At 37.3% G+C, this 19,097-nt stretch overlaps 1 protein-coding gene across 4 annotated transcripts in view; it reads right to left on the reverse strand.

Moving 5' to 3' along the window:
* The window catches only part of LOC107674669 (MKL/myocardin-like protein 2), a 42,758-nt gene that overhangs the window by 10,293 nt on the left and 13,368 nt on the right, over window positions 1-19,097 (reverse strand). For 3 of the 4 annotated variants that reach the window (XM_016468718.1, XM_016468720.1, XM_016468717.1), the window contains exons 3-9: window positions 15,921-16,169; window positions 5,343-5,408; window positions 2,494-2,549; window positions 2,036-2,111; window positions 1,740-1,880; window positions 1,362-1,522; window positions 941-1,048 (exon numbers count right to left, since the gene is read on the reverse strand). In XM_016468718.1, the coding sequence (XP_016324204.1) occupies window positions 941-1,048; window positions 1,362-1,522; window positions 1,740-1,880; window positions 2,036-2,111; window positions 2,494-2,549; window positions 5,343-5,408; window positions 15,921-16,074 (762 nt within the window). In that variant the 5' untranslated portion in view covers window positions 16,075-16,169. Of the gene's footprint in view, window positions 1-940; window positions 1,049-1,361; window positions 1,523-1,739; window positions 1,881-2,035; window positions 2,112-2,493; window positions 2,550-5,342; window positions 5,409-9,440; window positions 9,743-15,920; window positions 16,170-19,097 lie in introns of those variants that run through there. The other variant, XM_016468719.1, reaches the window with a different exon arrangement.

Consider the following 19,097-nt stretch of genomic DNA (forward strand, 5'->3'; position numbering starts at 1 on the left):
AAAGTCCCGCCCAAACTCCCGCAGACCCAATTGCAAGCTCACAATCATGACACCACCACACCCCATTTTTATAGCATCAAATAACTAATTATAAGCAAACTTATTAGAAAGACAATTATTTGAAGTGCAATTTGATTGTTTAGTTTCTCTCAGGTCCCATTACATTACATGGTGAGGGTGGGGTTTATGACCTATACTGCATCCAGTCACCTGGGGGCGATCGAGGCGCTTTGGCTTCACTTTTCAGGACTCATGCGGCACACTTGGCAATTAGTGATCGACCGATATTGATTTTTTATAACCGATACCAATTATTTGCATGTTTATGTGCCCGATACCCGATATGCAGAACCGATATTTATTTACTGTTATAAAGTGAACATACTTCACTTTGGTTTTTTCTCTTTTCAGTCATCTTTTTTTTTTTTAAAGTGTTGAAAATTAGCAGTCTTTCATGTTAAATTTAATCTTCATATTACCGCACCATGCCGTTGTTGTTGTCTCGTCTCCCCTCAGACGAGCTGCAATGGCGATCCTGCGCAATTCTCAAAACACCCACAAGATGGCGGCGTTTATCGGTGAATCCGATATTACAAAACCGATATCCGATTATGGTAAAATGCTTAAATATCGGGAAAAATATCAGTAAATCGATATATCGGTCGATCTCTATTGGCAATAACTCTTTAGCATCAGATTTAAAATCTATTTTCAGCTTAGTTTTTTTTTTTATTTTATTTTTTTTAGTTTATGTCTGACTGTAATGCAGCATGATCACTCTATTCCCTCTTTCACAGCCAGTATGGTATATTTGGTTATCTAACTGGAGTTGCTATTTTGAAATTAGCCAGTAATACTGTGAGTCACTGACCATTATCTCAGAGGAGAAAATAAACATTGGCAGGAAATGACATCACTGTGGTTAGGAAATATGGTTTACCTTCACAAGGGTGGGTGCAGGCTTTGTGGGAGTAGCAGCAGTGACTAGCTGAGTGGCAGTCATTACTCGGCCATCTTCTGCTGATGTTCTGTTCAGGAAGTCTGGACTCTGGGTTGTAGGTGGACACAATTGAGATAAAAAGAGATTAAAAGCCATATGGCAATGAGAAGCGACAGAGGTGTATAAATCTAACCAGCAACACGAGGCTGATGTCTGGATAATTTGTAGAGAAAACATAGATGTAGACACTACTTGGCTCTTCTGGAGAGCTTTGTCAGTGAATTATCACTTCATGTGCATTAATGAAAGCATTCTCTGTTAGACCTTTTTTTATCATAAGCTAACTGTAAATATTAGAACTGAATATTCCTGAACCAGTTATCAGTCTGGATGTGAAACTAGGGACTGTTAAGACGCTGACCTGGAGTTTGGAGCCAGTCGGAGGGGAAACAGAGGATGGATCAGGCAGTCTGGCTTCTACAGGAGAACATGCAGAGCCTTGAGACTCATGACTAGCTGGCTGCTCTGGAGACAGAGCTTCACTGCTGTCCTCATTGAAGTTATAAACATCCAGTCCTCCAACTGCAGTGTCCAAAACAAAACAAAACAAAACAAAACAAAACAAAACAAAACAAAAAAAAAACAAAACAAAGAAAACCAACACAAAATAAAAACCCAAACAAACAAGCAACAAACCCACAAAACAAAACAAATTAGTGATAGTGATTTAATTTCCATGTAAATTCCAGTAAATCTGATGATTAAGCGTGAAGATAATACAATATTTCATTGTTTTTACCAATGTCAACAGGCAGAATGTTCTTCTCCACCAGTTCCATTGGTCCAGGCCGCTGTGCAATCTTCTCATTGAGGTCATCTGCTAGACATGCCCTCTTTAGTTTCATCTGAGTGGCTTGCAAAGAAGGCTCTGCATGGGTTTCTGAAATACATAGAACAACTTCTAACAACTAAATACATAGAACAACTTCAAACAACTAAAGATGCATGATAAATTAAGTATCGAGGATGTGAAACAAAAGACTCTGACAATGCTCTTAAGAGCTAAAAATCACATCTGTTTGTTCAGATGCGTACCTTGTAAAATGTGCATTCGAACAAGTTCAGCGCGGTCAGGTCTGCTGCGGATTTTATGCTTCAGGAAATTCTCAGTCTGTATAGGATGACAATGCAATATATAGGAATTGAGTAAATGAATTAAGAATTTGTGTAAAATACATCTCAACATGTTATTGTTCTCATAGCACTCTAGTAACCGACAAATGTTGATTTCTAGAAAACAAAGTGGCTGATGGCCAACAAAGTATAATATATTATGTAATTAATTAATTTAGTATAATAGATTAATGTAATCAAAACTTGAATTTCATTACGCAATCTCACGACTTTAGCACATTAAATGATGATACACAACACATTTAATAGTATTGTTGTGATTTTTCCATAACATTATATTACTAAACCTGTGTAAAGGCCAGTTCACTAATAATAGATATTGCAAAGTGTAGGAATGTTTCTGAGCGTTTGAGTCTTACCCTTGCCCTCTCCAGACTTCTGAGTTGCCTGTGAAAAGCTCCAGGTGTTTTCAGCGCTGGAAAGAAAAATATATTCAATGCCTTCATTTAAAAACAAGAAGTCAAATGACATTATATAATATATCCCATTATATAATACATCACGTCTATGTGGCACAAAGCTTTTTTTTTTACATTTTTCTGTGTTTAACTACTGTGTGCTAAAGAACTTCTGCCTAAAGCAAAGTTCATGCAGTTATACCCTAAAGGAAAACCTAAGATTGTTTTATCTACTGAAGCTGAACTAGAAAGTCAGCATTTTGACCCACTTTAGAGAATGTGTGCTTGACAATTTATAAACTAAAACTATTTTGTTAGATTTATGCATAAAAGTCATAAAGTCAATCTGCCAATGGGTCAAGAAAAATAAAATTAATTCAAGATATATTCTCTGAAAACAAGTCTAATTATTTTATGTAATTTTCCTTTGAGTAAATCACGTTTTAACCATTTTGGAATATTTTTTAAATATTTAAATTTTGTTAAATTTTTTTTTAACTTTTATACAAATATTTCATGTTTTCATAAACAAATACTGTACATCAAAGAACCATTTCTGCTAGGTGTATTTAAGTGGGTGTTGAACTGTCATCTGCATCCATGGTCAACAGGAAATGAGCGCTCTGACAGTCGCTGTGGTTTGATTAGCAAAGGCAACTTTTGTTTACCCTGATTAGTCGTATATCACTAACCAAATGTGGCCTCTTAAGCAGTCTGCTGCACTAACAACTAGGGCTGTCACGATTATGAAATTTGGCTGACGATTAATTAGTCTAAAAATAGTCACGGTTATTGCGATTAATTGTCTGTTTTAGGGCTTTGGCGATTATGCCGATTATCACAATTAATTGACTGTTTTTATGGCTTTCGTTATATAATTGATTAATTTAAGGGTTCAGTAAATAATTATGATGTTATATTTTAATCTTTTCGAGTTATTATTTTGCAGTGCAAGATTACATAGAGTATTCCAAATTCGAAGAATTGGCCAATACCGATCAAACACCAGTGCTATTTTTTTTCTAAACCACTACAGAATATCAGTACTGTGTTTGTGTGTTCTGCGGAAGAACTGATGAAGGCACGGTTTGATCTTTGGCTGACCAATCAGCAGAAAGGGGCGTCTAATTCCCGCCCACGTGTAGAAATCGAATATTCAAGCTGTTTATGAATTTTTCCACCCATGAACGAAAAAAAAATTTAAGCTGAATTTTTGTTTTTCGTTTTTTGGAAAAAACCAAAAAAATGCATCATATAAGTCACTTTGGAATAAATCACAGTAGGCCTATGTATCATGATAAAAAAAGCGACTTTACAGTCTGGAAATACTTTAGGCTATAGCAAATTATTTCTTGGACCCCCTATCACTTTAAGAACCGCTGGTCTACACAGAAGAAATCCCCGTCTAGACTCTGCCCCGGTACGAGTTGTGTCGAGCTATTAATTAGTCTGTCTGATGAGAAAAATATGAAATTGATTAAATGGGTTATTATTAATCCGTACAACTGCAGCAGTGGAGGACTATTATTCTGCTGCGTGATACTGCGGAAGAACTGAAGAAGGCACGGTTTGATCTTCGGCTGACCAATCAGCAGAAAGGGGCGTTTAATTCAAAAATTTAAGCTGAATTCTCCTTTTTCGTTTTTTTGTAAAAAAACAAAAAAACGAAAAAGGAGCCGCTTTCTCATTTTTCTACTTTCAATATTAGATCAAAAAACGAATGATCGAATGATACACGGATTGCCATGAATTGCCATGCGTTGAACACCCTGTTCTGATGATGCAAGAGTTGCAACTATGGCAGCTGAGAAGGCCATTCTTTGTGCTCTTTTTGAAGAATTTTTGGAGCCCGATGAAATCGGTATAAATACGTGTTTAATACTGCAATATACGCTCGATGTTACAGTCATTGCCTTTGCCCTCCAGAATAAAAGAGAACATCCCAATCGAGTGAAGGGATTTGTGGAAACTGTGGTTCCTAATTATTGTGATCCAACATCTGCCTCGCATTTCAGGATGAAAAGACAAACATTTCAGGTGAAGGATAATCCACTTCTTACCTCCAAGACTGTGTTATACAAGTATTTCCTGTGGTTCATGTTTGTGGCATGCGATTAGACGGTTATTTAATTATCGCGACAGGCCTACTAACAACAACACTTTCAGGAAAGTTATAATCCTGACTTTAATATGATTAAAGAATGCAAGATTTGGTCTTTGCGGCCATTAAGCACTGACTAAAACCCGGGAGGTAACCACAGTTCTTGCTGTGCAAAAGTGCAGGCCCAGTCGCTGACTCACTCTTGTTACTCTTGGAGCTTGGACCATGACGTTAGGGGCCCTATACAGACGGCAAGCACTGAGAAAGCAGGACAGCTCCCGCTGTTTCAGACAGACATCAGTCACACCATTGTTCTATCTCTCCTTCCCTTATCAGTTGGTATCCTCAACAGACGCTTTCTTTTATTAGAACTGCTCTCCTTACTGACATACATATCTTACTAAGTCCCCCCGCCGTCAAAAGAGTAATCTACAAAAAAAAAAAAAAACTGTGGCTGGAGGTAAATGTGTTCCACTTTATGAAGAATAAGTACAGTGTGTGTGCAGAGCTTAGGTGATAATGTGAGCGGCACTTTGTTAATGATGCTGGATTAGGAGTTAAAATAACAAGGAAGCAGATCATTTGACTAACATATTGTTTTGGTTTCAAAGGATTACTTCATGAAAGTCCACTGCATGTAGGCTGAATTTGTCTAAACATTAATAGTTGACATTTGAGCATTATGTTTCCATGAAGCATGCATACTCACGTGGCATGATGCCCTGGTCTGCGAGCTGCTCGCGTGTGCGCCTCTGCTGGAGTCTTAACTGAAGCACTGTAAAGGAAGCAAAAACAGAAAAATTTAACTTGGTGAGTTTCTACTTTTAATGCTTTCTGAGATGGTACTAAATACAGTCCAAAATAAGTCTTGACCTAATCAAGCATGACACCCAATCATTCATTATCAGATAATTCATACAGTGTTCAGCAAAATGATTAATAAAAATAATAAAAATAAAAATAATACAAAATAGGGTTATTATCATTAACTAAAACGATAAAAACTAAAATAGAATATAAAATAAAAATTATTTTATTTCAGCTAGTTGCCAAGATTTCTTCTTTTCATTTAGTTTAACTTGATGTACTTGAATAACTAAAACTGAAATAGAAATGACTAAAAAAAACTATATAGACATTTTTTAAAGGGGTCATATGATGCTTTTTTAAAGATCATTATTTTGTGTATTTGGTGTAACAGAATATGTTGACATGCTTTAATGTTCAAAAAACACATTATTTTTCAAATACTGTACATTATTGTAGGTCCTCTATGCCCCGCCTCTCTCAAATGCTTCGTTTTCTACAAAGTCCCTCCTTCCGACAAGCGCAGTCTGCTCTGATTGGCCAGCTGACCCAGTGCATTGTGATTGGCCGAACACCGCAAGCACTCGTTGGAAATGTAACGCCCCTTACCATAATCGCGAGCTTCAGCTTTCAAAATAAATGTAAAGACAGAGCCCGAAAGGGGAACAGAGTCGCGTGACAGACACAGTGATGAAGCTGGTATGTGTTTGCAGTACACAAGCCACGGTTAAGACAGCTGCCTCCACTGTGATGTGACCCGCGCTCTCTCTGTCTCTCTCTCGCATGCTCTCTCTCTCTCGCTCGCTCGCGCTCTCTCTTTCGCTCGCGCTCTCTCTCTCTCGCGCTCTCTCACGCTCGCTCGCTCGCGCGCTCTCTCTCACACACACACACACACACACACACACACACACACACACACACACCATGCGCAAAACTCCGCAATGGCTGCTTCAACACTAACTGCGATTACTGAAACCATGCCTTCTTTCTTTGCGTGCACATTTGGGCGGCATTATGCTAATATTTCCACATAGTGAGGTAGATATGTGGGGGCGTGTTAGAACGAGCCGTTTTAGGGGGCGTGGCAGAGTCTTAACTTTGATAAAGAATATCTCTTTGGATTTGAGACTTTAGTCTTTGCAACTTCAGGGGATCTTATCTATGCACAATCAGCTTTTAACACTCCAAAGAGAAAGGAAAACTTGAAATCGCATCATATGACCCCTTTAAAAACAAAAATGAATAATGACAAAAACAACAAAGTTAAAACTTTAACAAATTAAAATGAATACAGGAAACATACAAATAAAAACTAATTCAAAATAATAAATTCTACAATAGTATCTCAATGATACTAAAATGATAGTACTGAACAACAACAACAACAACAACTACAACAACCAACCAAATAAATTAATAAATAAATATTTTCCCCCCTCCAAAGGCCAAATCCTAATGTGTGGTATTGACTTATTTATTCTTAAAGAATTACATTTGAACACGCTTGTAGTAAATGTGGAAATCATAAAACATTAAAGTGATTATTACGTTTTGAATATGGATATTTTTCTTACAAAAATGCATTGATTCGCTCTTTTGGACTGAAGCACTGCAACACCCACTGACTGCAATGATAGAGCTTGGAATAGCCAGGACAATTTTAATATAACTCCGACTGGATTCGTCTGAAAGAAGAAAGTCATATACACCTAGGATGCCTTGGGGGTGAGTAAAACAGCCTAATTTTCATTTTTGGGTGAACTAACCCTTTAATACTTAAATAATCCCCCACATTTTCCCTTTCATTCAAAATGTTTCGGGGTTAAAGGTCAACCCAAGATTTGTACTTAAGTATAAGCAGTACAAAATCTCAACAGTTTTGACCTCAAAAGCAAACATACAACAGAATGCTGTTTATAAGAGAGATCAACAACAGAACGGTGTCCAAAGCACAAAATAATAAACACTGCAATAGTCCTATCAACTTCTCGAGGTGATGTCATCTGAAGCCTTGGCTTTGGATTTGCTGCCCTTAAAAAGCGAGATGCAAGGTGTTACCGCTTTGGATGAGGAGGCACTGGTGCATTAACAACCAAGAACATTAAAAAGACAGTGAATGCCTGAGCGAAGGGGTAAAATTTGGGTCGTTATGCACAGCCTACTACATACACCCTGAATGCCATTTCACCATCCAACTACACGGCTCGATTTATACATTTCAAAACACACAAGCGTAGGCATGTTGGTTCAAGAGAATAACACCACTCCTCTGCAAAACATTTAAAGAGGAGGATGGCAGTTGATCGTGACAAATGGGACAGCGGAGCGTGGAACATGCCCAGCAGACCCCTGCTTCCACCCATCATCGGCACTGGGAGCACAGAGCCAATCTGATTCTGCACACCCAGTTCTGCTGAGGTCCCGGGAGAGCGACCACCCTGTCTGACTCGCCCCTGCTAAAATAAACCCAGCCGTTGTGAGAACAAGGCCTGGGAAACAGAAGAGTTTGGAAATGGCATTGGGGGGTACGTTGAACACATACATTCTGTATCGCAGCTGAAAAAAGAGTGGACAGACTGAAGGAGGGCAACAGCTTGAAACACTCCATCCCGAATTGTTTTCCATTATTATCTGTGCCAGAAGGTTCTCTGGTGGGTTTCAATATTAAAGTGGTTATCCATTACAAATCAAGACCCATGCCTCCACCAAGTGGCTTTTTCAAAATAATGTTCCGAATGAAGCTTGATGGAAGCGTAATACCATAATCATCTTCACGTCATTATGCCGGTACATGACATGCCTATTTGTTGAGATGACGTCATTCCTGATGTTCTCTGCTGAACCCTGACTGACCTTTATGTGGCTCCAGGCCACTCTCTCAATCTGTACAATAAACAAAAGGCAGCTTAGATCCTTGTATGTCTCACTTTTCGACAACCCTCTCAAGATTTAATTTAAATCCAAAACTAAGCCTAAAGTTGATCACGGTTCGGCAATTTTTGGGGGGCAAAATCCAGTCATTTCAATAGGAATCCATGCGAAACATCAAAAGTTTCCCCACACTAATTTCACAACAAGTTTCAGGTTCAAGTTAATCAAATTTGCCGCTTTGACCAACGGAACGTTGTTTATTTTGAAAGTGACTTCTGTGTGAGTTGTGCTTCATAGACTATAGACAATGGACCTTTTCTGCCCCCAAAATTTTGCCAATTTGACCTCACCTTAACGCAACCAGATGTTACTATCGTAAATGAAATGAATGGACTGTGTTATGGCTACCGAGTCTGACTAAAATGAAGCTGTTTAAAAAACACTCTGACATTGACCTGGGCTGTGTTGACATTACTGTTGGAAAAAATATTTCAGCAGCTCGACAGATGACTATGTTGGCTCGGGTTTGAGATCTGATAAATGAATATATCATTTGGTTTACGGTTCACTGATGGGAACCATCCCAATGACCAATAACTCACTTGAAACTCTCACAAGTGAAGCCATATATTAATAACAGTGAAGGCTGCAGAGATATCGTCATGCATTTGAAAGTCTTATTGTTAAGAAACCTGTAAAGAGGTGTTACTCCCATAAGGCATTAAAAGCAGATAAACTTCTGTACAGGCACAGTTAGCCAGCTTAATGATTGACTGAATGGTGAGGCAATGTTTGGGGGTGAGTTTGAATGAAAACCTAGATGCTAATACAAAAACAATATAATGAAACCAACATCAGACAGCTGAAAAACAACAACAATCCCCCTCACCATAACCAAACCTTTAGTCACTTTTTTCATGACATTATTAACGCTGTTAAGCTCATTTGATTTGACAACAATTTATATCCACTCCAGATCTTCTCAACATGTGTTCCAGTGATAATTACGAGCTGCCATGAGCTACACTCAGTTTTCCCAGTGTCTTTCACTCATGTTTAGCATCAACTTCCCCATTTTAATTCATGCTGACATGGAATTTGAAAAAGATTTCAAACTATTTGCATTTACCCCTGCAGACATTCAAGGTCTCCACTTCAAGGCAGGCCATGGAGCTGAGAGACGGATCGGAGAGTTGCCGTGTCTGGAGTCCCATGGATTGCTGTGAGAAATGAGGACCGAGGCAAAACGGCGAGATCTGGCAGGAAATTCCCCAGCGTATAGCTTGATTCCAGACCGTTCCCGACAAGTTCCTTCACCGGCTCTGTCTCTAGATTGCTTGTGTGAGTGTTTGTGGGTGTGTAGTTCTCAGCGAGAGTCAGCGCTCTCTGCAGTGCTTCAGCTCCGGCTCCGTCTCTGACTGACAAGAGGAGAGGCGGGACTACAGAGCTGCAGCTGTTAACCCTCAACAGCACTGAACACTGGGTAAATACAATAGTTCAAAAGCTAACTTAATCTTAGACAATAAAGAGGAAGCCAATGCAAAAATATACACGTACAACCACAACTTCCCATATTTTCATTGTACGCTACTTCAGTTTTAGCAGTGAGTAAATTAATTCGGTCCCTTTTTCCCCCTTGCAATCATGTTGTCATGGAACAAAAACGACAAAAACAACCAAGCAGAACCCCAGGGATATCTCTGTTTGTCTCTGTCACTTAGTGTTGACAAACTATTCATATTCAGGGTTTACAGATGACAGTCAACATTTCATTCTTCTCATTTGTATTTCAGCAATCCGCCTTTCTAATAAAGCACTATGTGTCTGATGGGGATTCTAGCAAAAATGCCATTAAATTTCCTATCTACAGCCAGGGATGTTTCTTTCATAGTAGTTAGAGATTAATATTGCACAGAGGGAAAGAAAATATTTAAACAAAGCCTATCTGAATCAGCCAAAGTGATTAAACACAATGGAACAGGAACGTCCCGGGGGAAGGGAATAGGGAATGTAGTCCTGTATGATTTAGTTTATTAGGGATGTGCAAAACTACATATTTAGTGGGTGGGTTGCCTGAACAATTAAATGGTCCTAAAGCAGCCCTAAATAATTAACAAGTTTCAGGTCACCTGACCCAGATCAGACTTAGAAAGTGTTTACATACGATGCATTCCTATTTTCAAAAACAGAGTGGATCAGAACACAAGTGTCTTGAGATACATTTTTAACCCCCTTAAAAATGTTTCTTTACTTTATCGCTTATTGTATTTGACATGTTTTAACTGCGTGACCCCAAAGCAAGTTATATTATTATTAACTTGGCATGCTATCTGAAAAATATAACCCTCAAGAGGACACTCAAAAAAATAAAATACTAAATAACTAAATAATTAAAAACAAAAATGCAAAACAAAAGCCAAAAACATCCATCTGCTTTCGAAGTGTCTGTGTTCTACAGGGAATTAATTTAAAAGCTTAACTTTTACAAAATTCTTTTACGGCGTAAACTCACTAAAAATATCAAACCTAAAACTTCAATAAATAAAACAAATCTATCAATTTAGATAAGTCTGTTGTTGGATGACATTATTGTGACAGTGTCTACCCATACAAATGGTATTTTAGCAACAACCCATCCAATGGAGTCTCATGTGAACAAACAGATCCAACCGAAGATTAGTGTGAAAACAGTCCATTTCCACTCAGTTGTAATGAGACAATACGAAGACTCATATATTAATATAATATTATAATGCGTAGGTCTCCAGATAACTTGTGGGAACATAGTCATAAATGTTTCAGTAGGGGAATTTGTGAACAGTGGTGACGTAAAGTTTCACTACAGCTAGATGGGTGGGTTGAAAAGAGGAAGGATGGGTACGGTCTGTCCTCCAGCCTGAGCAGGAACAACAAATCATGTTGATTCAGCCCAGTGCAACAAACCCTCTATGAGTTCATAATATCTTTAGGCAGCAGCGAGCAGGAATCAATTATGAGAAAATACAAGAAAAGAGTGTTCCTTTAAAAGGTATTTATTGGTGCAGTTATTCTGATAAATGACATTAACTCAAACTCATAACTTAGTATCTCGAAGCTGATAAAAAGCAGAAATGATGCCTTGTATTAGGATTTATTGCAAGTCTCTTTCAAGTTTATCATCTTATGCTGAATGTTATGAGGTAGTCTGTTGCACATTATGTTCCCATTAAGTACACCTTGTACCAGGATTGTAACCACATGACACTGAGGGTGGTGCCCCCCAAAATTCCTAACAGTGGTCGATCGGCATGGGTTTTCAAAGCCACCCGTCCCCTCACCCCACCACTCTTCAAAGATTTGCTTACATCTTTGCCTTGTACACATTTCTACCCTAGTGAATATATATATATATATATATATACACACACACACACATATATTCTAAAATGTATTTGAAATACATTTATTTTGTGCTATAAGTATACTACAAATACATTTATATATTTATGTACTTAAGAAAAATACCCTGCAATTGTATTTTTGGTATACTACATTGGTATACTTAAGGCCTGCTAAATTGGAACAACTAATTTTGTGCTTAATGCACTTTAATTGTGCGGAAGTAGTGCTGAGGTCCAACTATAGATCTACTCAAGTATATTTGATTGTGCTGAAGTGGAACTATTGCAAGTATACTTGAGGTACACTTTAAATATCTTGCATGTAAAGACTGATATTATAAAGAGATTATGCAATCCTTATTAACAGTGATATTAAAGTATAGTTTAGGCATAATATTAAAATATGCATTGTGCAATAAATAAATACTTCAAATAAAGTTTAATTATAATTTTATATCACTAAGTCTTAAGTGAAATATCAATAAATATGTTAATGGATTTGAAGTATACTTAGAATGAAATAAATGTATTTGAAATAAATTATGGCGTAGGATTTTTTTTTTACTAGGGTATTTAGTGATGCATCAAAGTAGAGCACCTTGGCCTTAACCATAACCAAAAATCTTGGATACAAAATACAATATATACAACTAATTAGATATAACCAAACAAAATAAACAAGTAAAAAAAGACAGTTGCATTTGACAATTTCATTCTGCTGTCTAAAGATGGTCACAAATCATGAGATTAAACACAATTGACAGCTATAATTTATGTTTCTCCTCTAGTTTATTTGGTGGCCTGTGGCATCAAACCCCCAATCTAATTATTTAAAAATAAATATATTATTTAAAATCCCCTGCACTAAAAAAACCAAGAGATCCTTGGCATGAGGACTTTTATGCACAACTAAGAAAATGGAAACACTAACTGAATTTGCTAAGTTGTTTGCATTTTGACAAAATATCATAATAATAAAGTATAGCAAGAGTTGTAACAAGCACTGGATTAAAATAACTCCAGGCATTTGTAAGGGTCAGCAAATAAACAGGGTAATTCTGAGGTTGTGTTAATTATTGAAGTGTCTAAAAGAGTCACAGTTTCATGTCTATTTCAATGCAACACGTCTGATAAACTGCTGATTGAACCAGTGTGAGATGAAGAAAATCCTGTAGTGGGATCAGAAATACACACATGCCTGGTGGGGTCTCGGTTTACTTCCCTTCTGCACTAAATTATACAGCAGCCCGAGGACACACTGACATTCTGAAGGGCAAGGATGTCCGCAGGGAGTGAGACATGAACTCTTTCTGTGGTCGGATAGATGTCAACATGCAGTTCGGAAAGGTTCACTGCCATTCCGCCCACTGGACCATACCTTTAGTGCTTTCTTATTAGGGTTCATACCACAGTAAAACATTTCCAGAATGAAACTTTGGCCAGGATTGTGAAAGCCAGACGGAAGGAAAAGATGATAACATCAGAGTGACCAGCACTCAAAGAATTCAATGTCAACATCAAAGCGGCCAAATTTAAAGAGATAGTTAATTAAAAAATTAAAAAACTGTCATCATTTACTCACCTTCATGTCATTACAAACCCTTTTGACTGACTTTCTTCCTTGGAGCACAAAAAGAGAAATTTTGAAGAATGCCCTGGTTGCTGTTTTCTAAGAAATAATAATAAATGGGGACTTGACTGGGGACTTTGGAAAAAAATTAATTGGTTTTATGAACTGATAAACGGATTCACCAAAAAGAACAAAAAGACTCAAAAGAACGATTTGTTCATAGACGATAGTATTGTGTATCGACGATAGTCAGAGATATTGCCCGTAGCTGATGTCTTTGACAATAGCAAGACGATTATTATTATTATCAGACTAGTATTTTTATATCTCATTAATATTAGGACTTATTTGTTCCATCATATGTCTTTATACATGTGTTTACAGTGTTGCGCATTATAACCAATCACACACGATTCCGTTGAGTTTATGAATGCAATGGCCAATCAAAGGCGTTCAGATGAGTCATCGCTGAAACACCGGAGTTTTGTTGAGTGCGCGCTCGCTGACTGAATTCTGGTCTCTCGCAAATTCTCTCATCATAACAACAAAGTGCAGATGTACGTGTGATGTAAGTATAAGATATTTATTCATCATACAGTGTAGATAGCTTCACTGATTATAACGGGAGTGTTTTTTAAAAGCTAGACTGAAGTCAGTCATGATGTTCTTTGATAATGTAAATGTTCTTTGCTCGTTTTCTGTAGCTGCTGTTTGAGTAACTAAGGAAATGTACGCATTATAATTAGTAACTTACATTGTTTTTATTAAACAGTTATCACGTTAAATACAAATTCATTCATATTACAAATGTTTTATGACATGACATCCATATGCTACTTGACTAAAAGATATAATGTGTAGTTAATAGAGTACACTAACATTAGGCTGAACATGAACATGAAACTAAGTAAATAATTAAATAAATTAGCATGATAATATTGTGTATCGGCGATCTCACAGGCTGACGATAGGAAGATATGACTATGGAGCATATCGCCCAACACTACATAAATCATACATGGCTATTTCTCTCATGAAGGCACTGGAAGGATGTTGCATAGAGTGGTTTTTATTTTACATTTTTTGAGCCTGAGAGCCCAAGTTCTCATTTGCTTATACAGTATATCGGCACCATACTGGTTACCCAATATTAGAGATTTTTCTAATGAATAATGTTCATTGAAGTGTTAATTTAGGGGAAGTCGTGGCCTAATGGTTAGAGAGTCGGACTCGTAACCCAAAGGTTGCGGGTTCGAGTCTCGTACCGGCAGGGATTGTAGGTGGGGGGAGTGAATGTACAGTGCTCTCTCCCACCTTCAATACCATGACTGTGGTGCCCACCGCCGCAGCAAAAAAAATGGCTGCCCACTGCTCCGGGTGTGTGTTCATGGTGTGTGTGTGTGTTCACTGCTGTGTGTGTGCACTTTGGATGGGTTAAATGCAGAGCACTAATTCCAAGTATGGGTCACCATACTTGGCCACATGTCATGTCACGTCACTTTACTTTATGTTGGAAATGCATAATTAAAATGAATGATTTCAAAATAAACTTTTTATTTTTTGAAAAAATTAAATTTTTTTTTTTTTTTTAGACAACATTGGTGATGATCTGATTTTTTTTATCAAAATGAAAAATAAAGTTTCAGTATTTAAATTTGGGTAATAGGGTACCTGTTGCTATTTATGCTGTTCAGAGTATCATTTTCTCAGGTGAGAAATTAAACCAGTAGTAGTAGAGTTCTTCAACAATAAGCCAACTCTTTGATATTTCAGCTGAACAAATTGTACATATTGCTATTCTATCATCATTTTTGGTCACAATCAATTGTGTTCATGCTGCTGACTTTTTTACCTGTTGTAGTTTATCCATGTTTTGTGCATAAAATAGACACTGACACAGTCTAACAAGTCATCTGAGAAGTGTTCATTACTGTAAATATGACTTTTTTTTTTACATGCTGAACCAATTTTTTTTTCTTCCTGTTTTGGATGATTATTTTTGATTAGCGAAATTATGGTGCATCACTAGACAAAACAGTAAAGAATTCTAACATCTGCCATTTATCTGTTACCAGCCATAACATGAAAATTATTATCAGCTTATCTGTATTGTCCAGAATTTTACTTAATTGTAATTATTTTTTTTTCTTTTCTTTACTTTAAGTGGCCAAGATATTCTACAAAAATCCATCTTCTGTTTTCCACAAAAAAAAGAAAATCATAGAGCTTTGGAACATAATGAAGGTGTATAAAGAGTAAAATAAAGATTATTTTTGAATGATCAACTGCTCCTTTGAGTTACAGCCAAACAAAAACCACAACGTGACTGCAAGCCTAAGAATTCTCTATATCTGAGACTTTCGGCAATCATATTTGACGCAAAATCTATCACATTCGTTTACCAGTCGTGCACCCTATTGTGAGCCAAGAACATTTTGGAAAAGAGTTAAAGGGAGCACTTAAGACATGATTACATGTTGGCATTCATATGCAATTCCTGTGTAATTCCCCACTTCTTACCGCAAACAAATTTCTCAACCTTCTGGCAGGCCTTTTTTTCTCAGTGTCAAATCGGGGCGGTAGTTTAATGGATGAGGAGGAAATAGGAGCTTGGGAGCAGAGTTATGGCCTAAGGGCCTGACTAAATAGGCTCACTCACCATTCTTGCGCTCTTTAATGGGTGGAAGGCTCTGAGTGGGCTGCAGGGACAATTCCTCCAGGTCATAGGTCACTGCTTCGCTCCGTGGGCTCGGCACCAGTGCCCCCAATGCGCCCGAGTTGCCCTCCACTCCCAGACTCTCCTGGGGCTCCATATCTCCTCGGGGGGTGGGGGGGGGGAGAGGCAAAGGTCTCTCCCTGGAAATTACCACAGCGGTACAGACAACTAGCGGGAATCTCGAACCACAGTCTGCCAGAGAGAGAGAGAGAAAAAAGGCTTTCAAGTGTTTTGCAGCCGTTATAAACATTAGAAAGCCCTAATGGAGCTGAACGTTGTTGTTGGGGTGTGGTGGCAAAACTAATTTACTTGTATGTGGTTGATTGTGAATAAACTTTAAATGGGCCAGAAATGCAGCTCAAAGGTTAATGTATCCATTTGTATCACACTGCTAATTTCCAGGACACATTTTGTTGTAAACTGGTGATGGTAAACTTAAGAAACACTCTTATTTCACAGAGCTTCCTTTAATAGATTGATCGAAATCTGACCAGCCAACCCCCCAACCTTCAACTATCCACTCCAATGTATTTAATCAAATACTGTACTGTACTGGAAATATATGTAACCACATTTCATGGTTCAGACATGGAGATTTACAAAACAAACATTGTAAATGACCACAGGGCTCCATAAAGTACAAGACACACAGAATTCAAAACAAGTCACATTACAAATGTATGATCAACATATCAGGAATACCTGTATATATGTAGTTATGCTAAAAGTGATGTAGACTAGTGATGGATACTAGTCACTTACCCTAGTTAAATGGCCATAACTAAAATGTATATTGACCTGCCCTGTGGTTAAAGTTACGTTTACAATTTCAATGTCTATTAAATCTAAAAAATATATATAAAACATTGTACTAATGCAAAGAAACTTTATTGGCTGGAGTTCTATTACTGGGATGCTGAACTTATAATTCTTAATTGCATCATTTCTAGCAATTCCAAGTCAAGAATACAAGGTTATAATATAATAACTGTATCAACTCTAGATATATATTAAAGGGATAGTTGTTATATTAAAGGGATATTAATTACTCACCCTCATGCGTTTCTGGGCCTGGGAACATTTCAGTTGCAATGCTGTTCATGCAGGGTCAGAAAGCTCTCGGATTTCATCAAAAATATCTTAATTTGTGCTCTGAAGATGAACGAAGGTCTTAGGGGTTTGGAACAACATGAGTTGTTGTTGGTGAGTAATTAATGACAGAATTTTCATTTTCAACTAGGCCTATCCCTTTAATAACAATAGCAGCAAACACTTGAATGTACATTTTCTCGATTCAGTGGCTCCAAAAATCATTTGGACACTAACACTTGTATTAACACTTAAATACACAAATAAATGGTGTAAGTGTTGTATATTTGAATATAATGTATTTTGTATATAATACACAAATATGCAACACAAAAAAGACAGACTTATGTCCTATATGCATCCACAAAAAAAATAATATACTGATCAATCAATAATTATGAATGGTTCAGAAAAAGTGAAGCTAATTCTTAATAAAGCTCTATCATTATTTAGTTATACATACCATTTGGTTTGACATTTTTAATGCAGTGAAAATCAAAAATAAATAAATGCAATGAAAAATTAAATTGAAGGGTTATAAATATACAAGAAGTAAAATAAAAATGTATTATATCTCAACATAGCCTAAGAATCAAATTAAGATTCCAAAGTACACTTCTATTGAAAGGACAAAAACAATTCAAAGATGCTTCTCTTTGGAATGCTAGAAAATTAATTTGATATGTATTGTGCATTATGTCTGCTCAGAAAGCTCAGTCTGTTCTTTTTCCAGAAGGATGAGAATTAAAGAGGCAGCATAAGAGTAGACAGTGTAGCGTCTGCGTAAAATCATGGATGGTCTTTGGGGTTTTATGTCTTAGAGACCCATTTTAGCCTTTTGACATTTGCATATAAATTACAGACATGGCCCCACATGCTACATTTATATGGGTGCTAAATTGCCAATGGTTCCCCTCACTATCAAGGAGATGTTAAACAGCTCCACCACTCGCATCTCCCCATCTGACTTCAAACACATTCCAAAGAGATGTAAATGACCCAGGGGCCAGGCACCAATGGGCCTGGCGGACCTGCAAACTACACCATACACACAATACACAACACACACATATAGACCTTTTCTTTATTTAGACAATAATTAATCAGTTACAAATGTATCTGGTATATGCATGTGTTGTTTGTATGTTTCCCTATTAGATTAGCTGAGTTACCACTCGTTATTTGTATTAGTTAAGCCCTAAACACTGATATTCAGGTGTATGAATGTATCTCTGGTGTAATATCTTCTAAATCTTTCTTGGTATCAATATGATCTGCTCTTTATTCCTCAAACAATGATGTACAGTATGTGATTGTGAAATGCATCATACGATTTGTACTATATTTTGGGTAAAACTGCACCAATCCTCCAGACTGGCCATAAACATGCAAATGGGCCATAAAGGGAGACAAAGAGAACTTCTCCCGCTGAAAAATTCATGCCTGGTATTGGCTATTCCACCCAAAAGGTGGGTGTGGATAGGAACTCTCAAAAGTCATTTGCTCACACTAATCTCTGCTCAGAAAACCTCTTCTTTTGAGACGACACTATCCAAGACTCCTCAAGACTCTCCTCTTGAGTTTGATTTTCCAGCAGTTTTTATCTTCAAGTAACTTCGATTCGCTGTGGACTTTCCTATCTTCAGAAGAACCAGAGGAAAACCTCTAGCTCACTCCTAAAGAACTCATCAAGAACCTCCGTGTTTATCGCATCAGGACTCTTGTTTCAGCAACGAAGCCAATGCAAGTAACCGTTTACAACTATTTAGATGCGTGTGTAAGCTTGAGCCCCTTTTAAGGTGATTTTTTGATTCTTTGATGATTCTCATTAGGTTGTGGTTAATTGATGTGAAATACTGCCATTCTTTTGCTCTTCTCTCTCTTTTCCTTACTTTGCTTCATTCTGTATATATGTGCTTTGCTTAGTTAGTTATATGTCAGATATAGTTTTATTTATTAAATCCCTTATATTCACAACTGATTGCCTCTGTGCGTTGCTCACGATTCGAAGTCACTGGATGTTGATCCCTT

This window comes from Sinocyclocheilus anshuiensis, unplaced genomic scaffold (genome assembly GCF_001515605.1).
Source record: "Sinocyclocheilus anshuiensis isolate Anshui unplaced genomic scaffold, SAMN03320099.WGS_v1.1 scaffold152, whole genome shotgun sequence".
NCBI lineage: Eukaryota > Metazoa > Chordata > Actinopteri > Cypriniformes > Cyprinidae > Sinocyclocheilus > Sinocyclocheilus anshuiensis.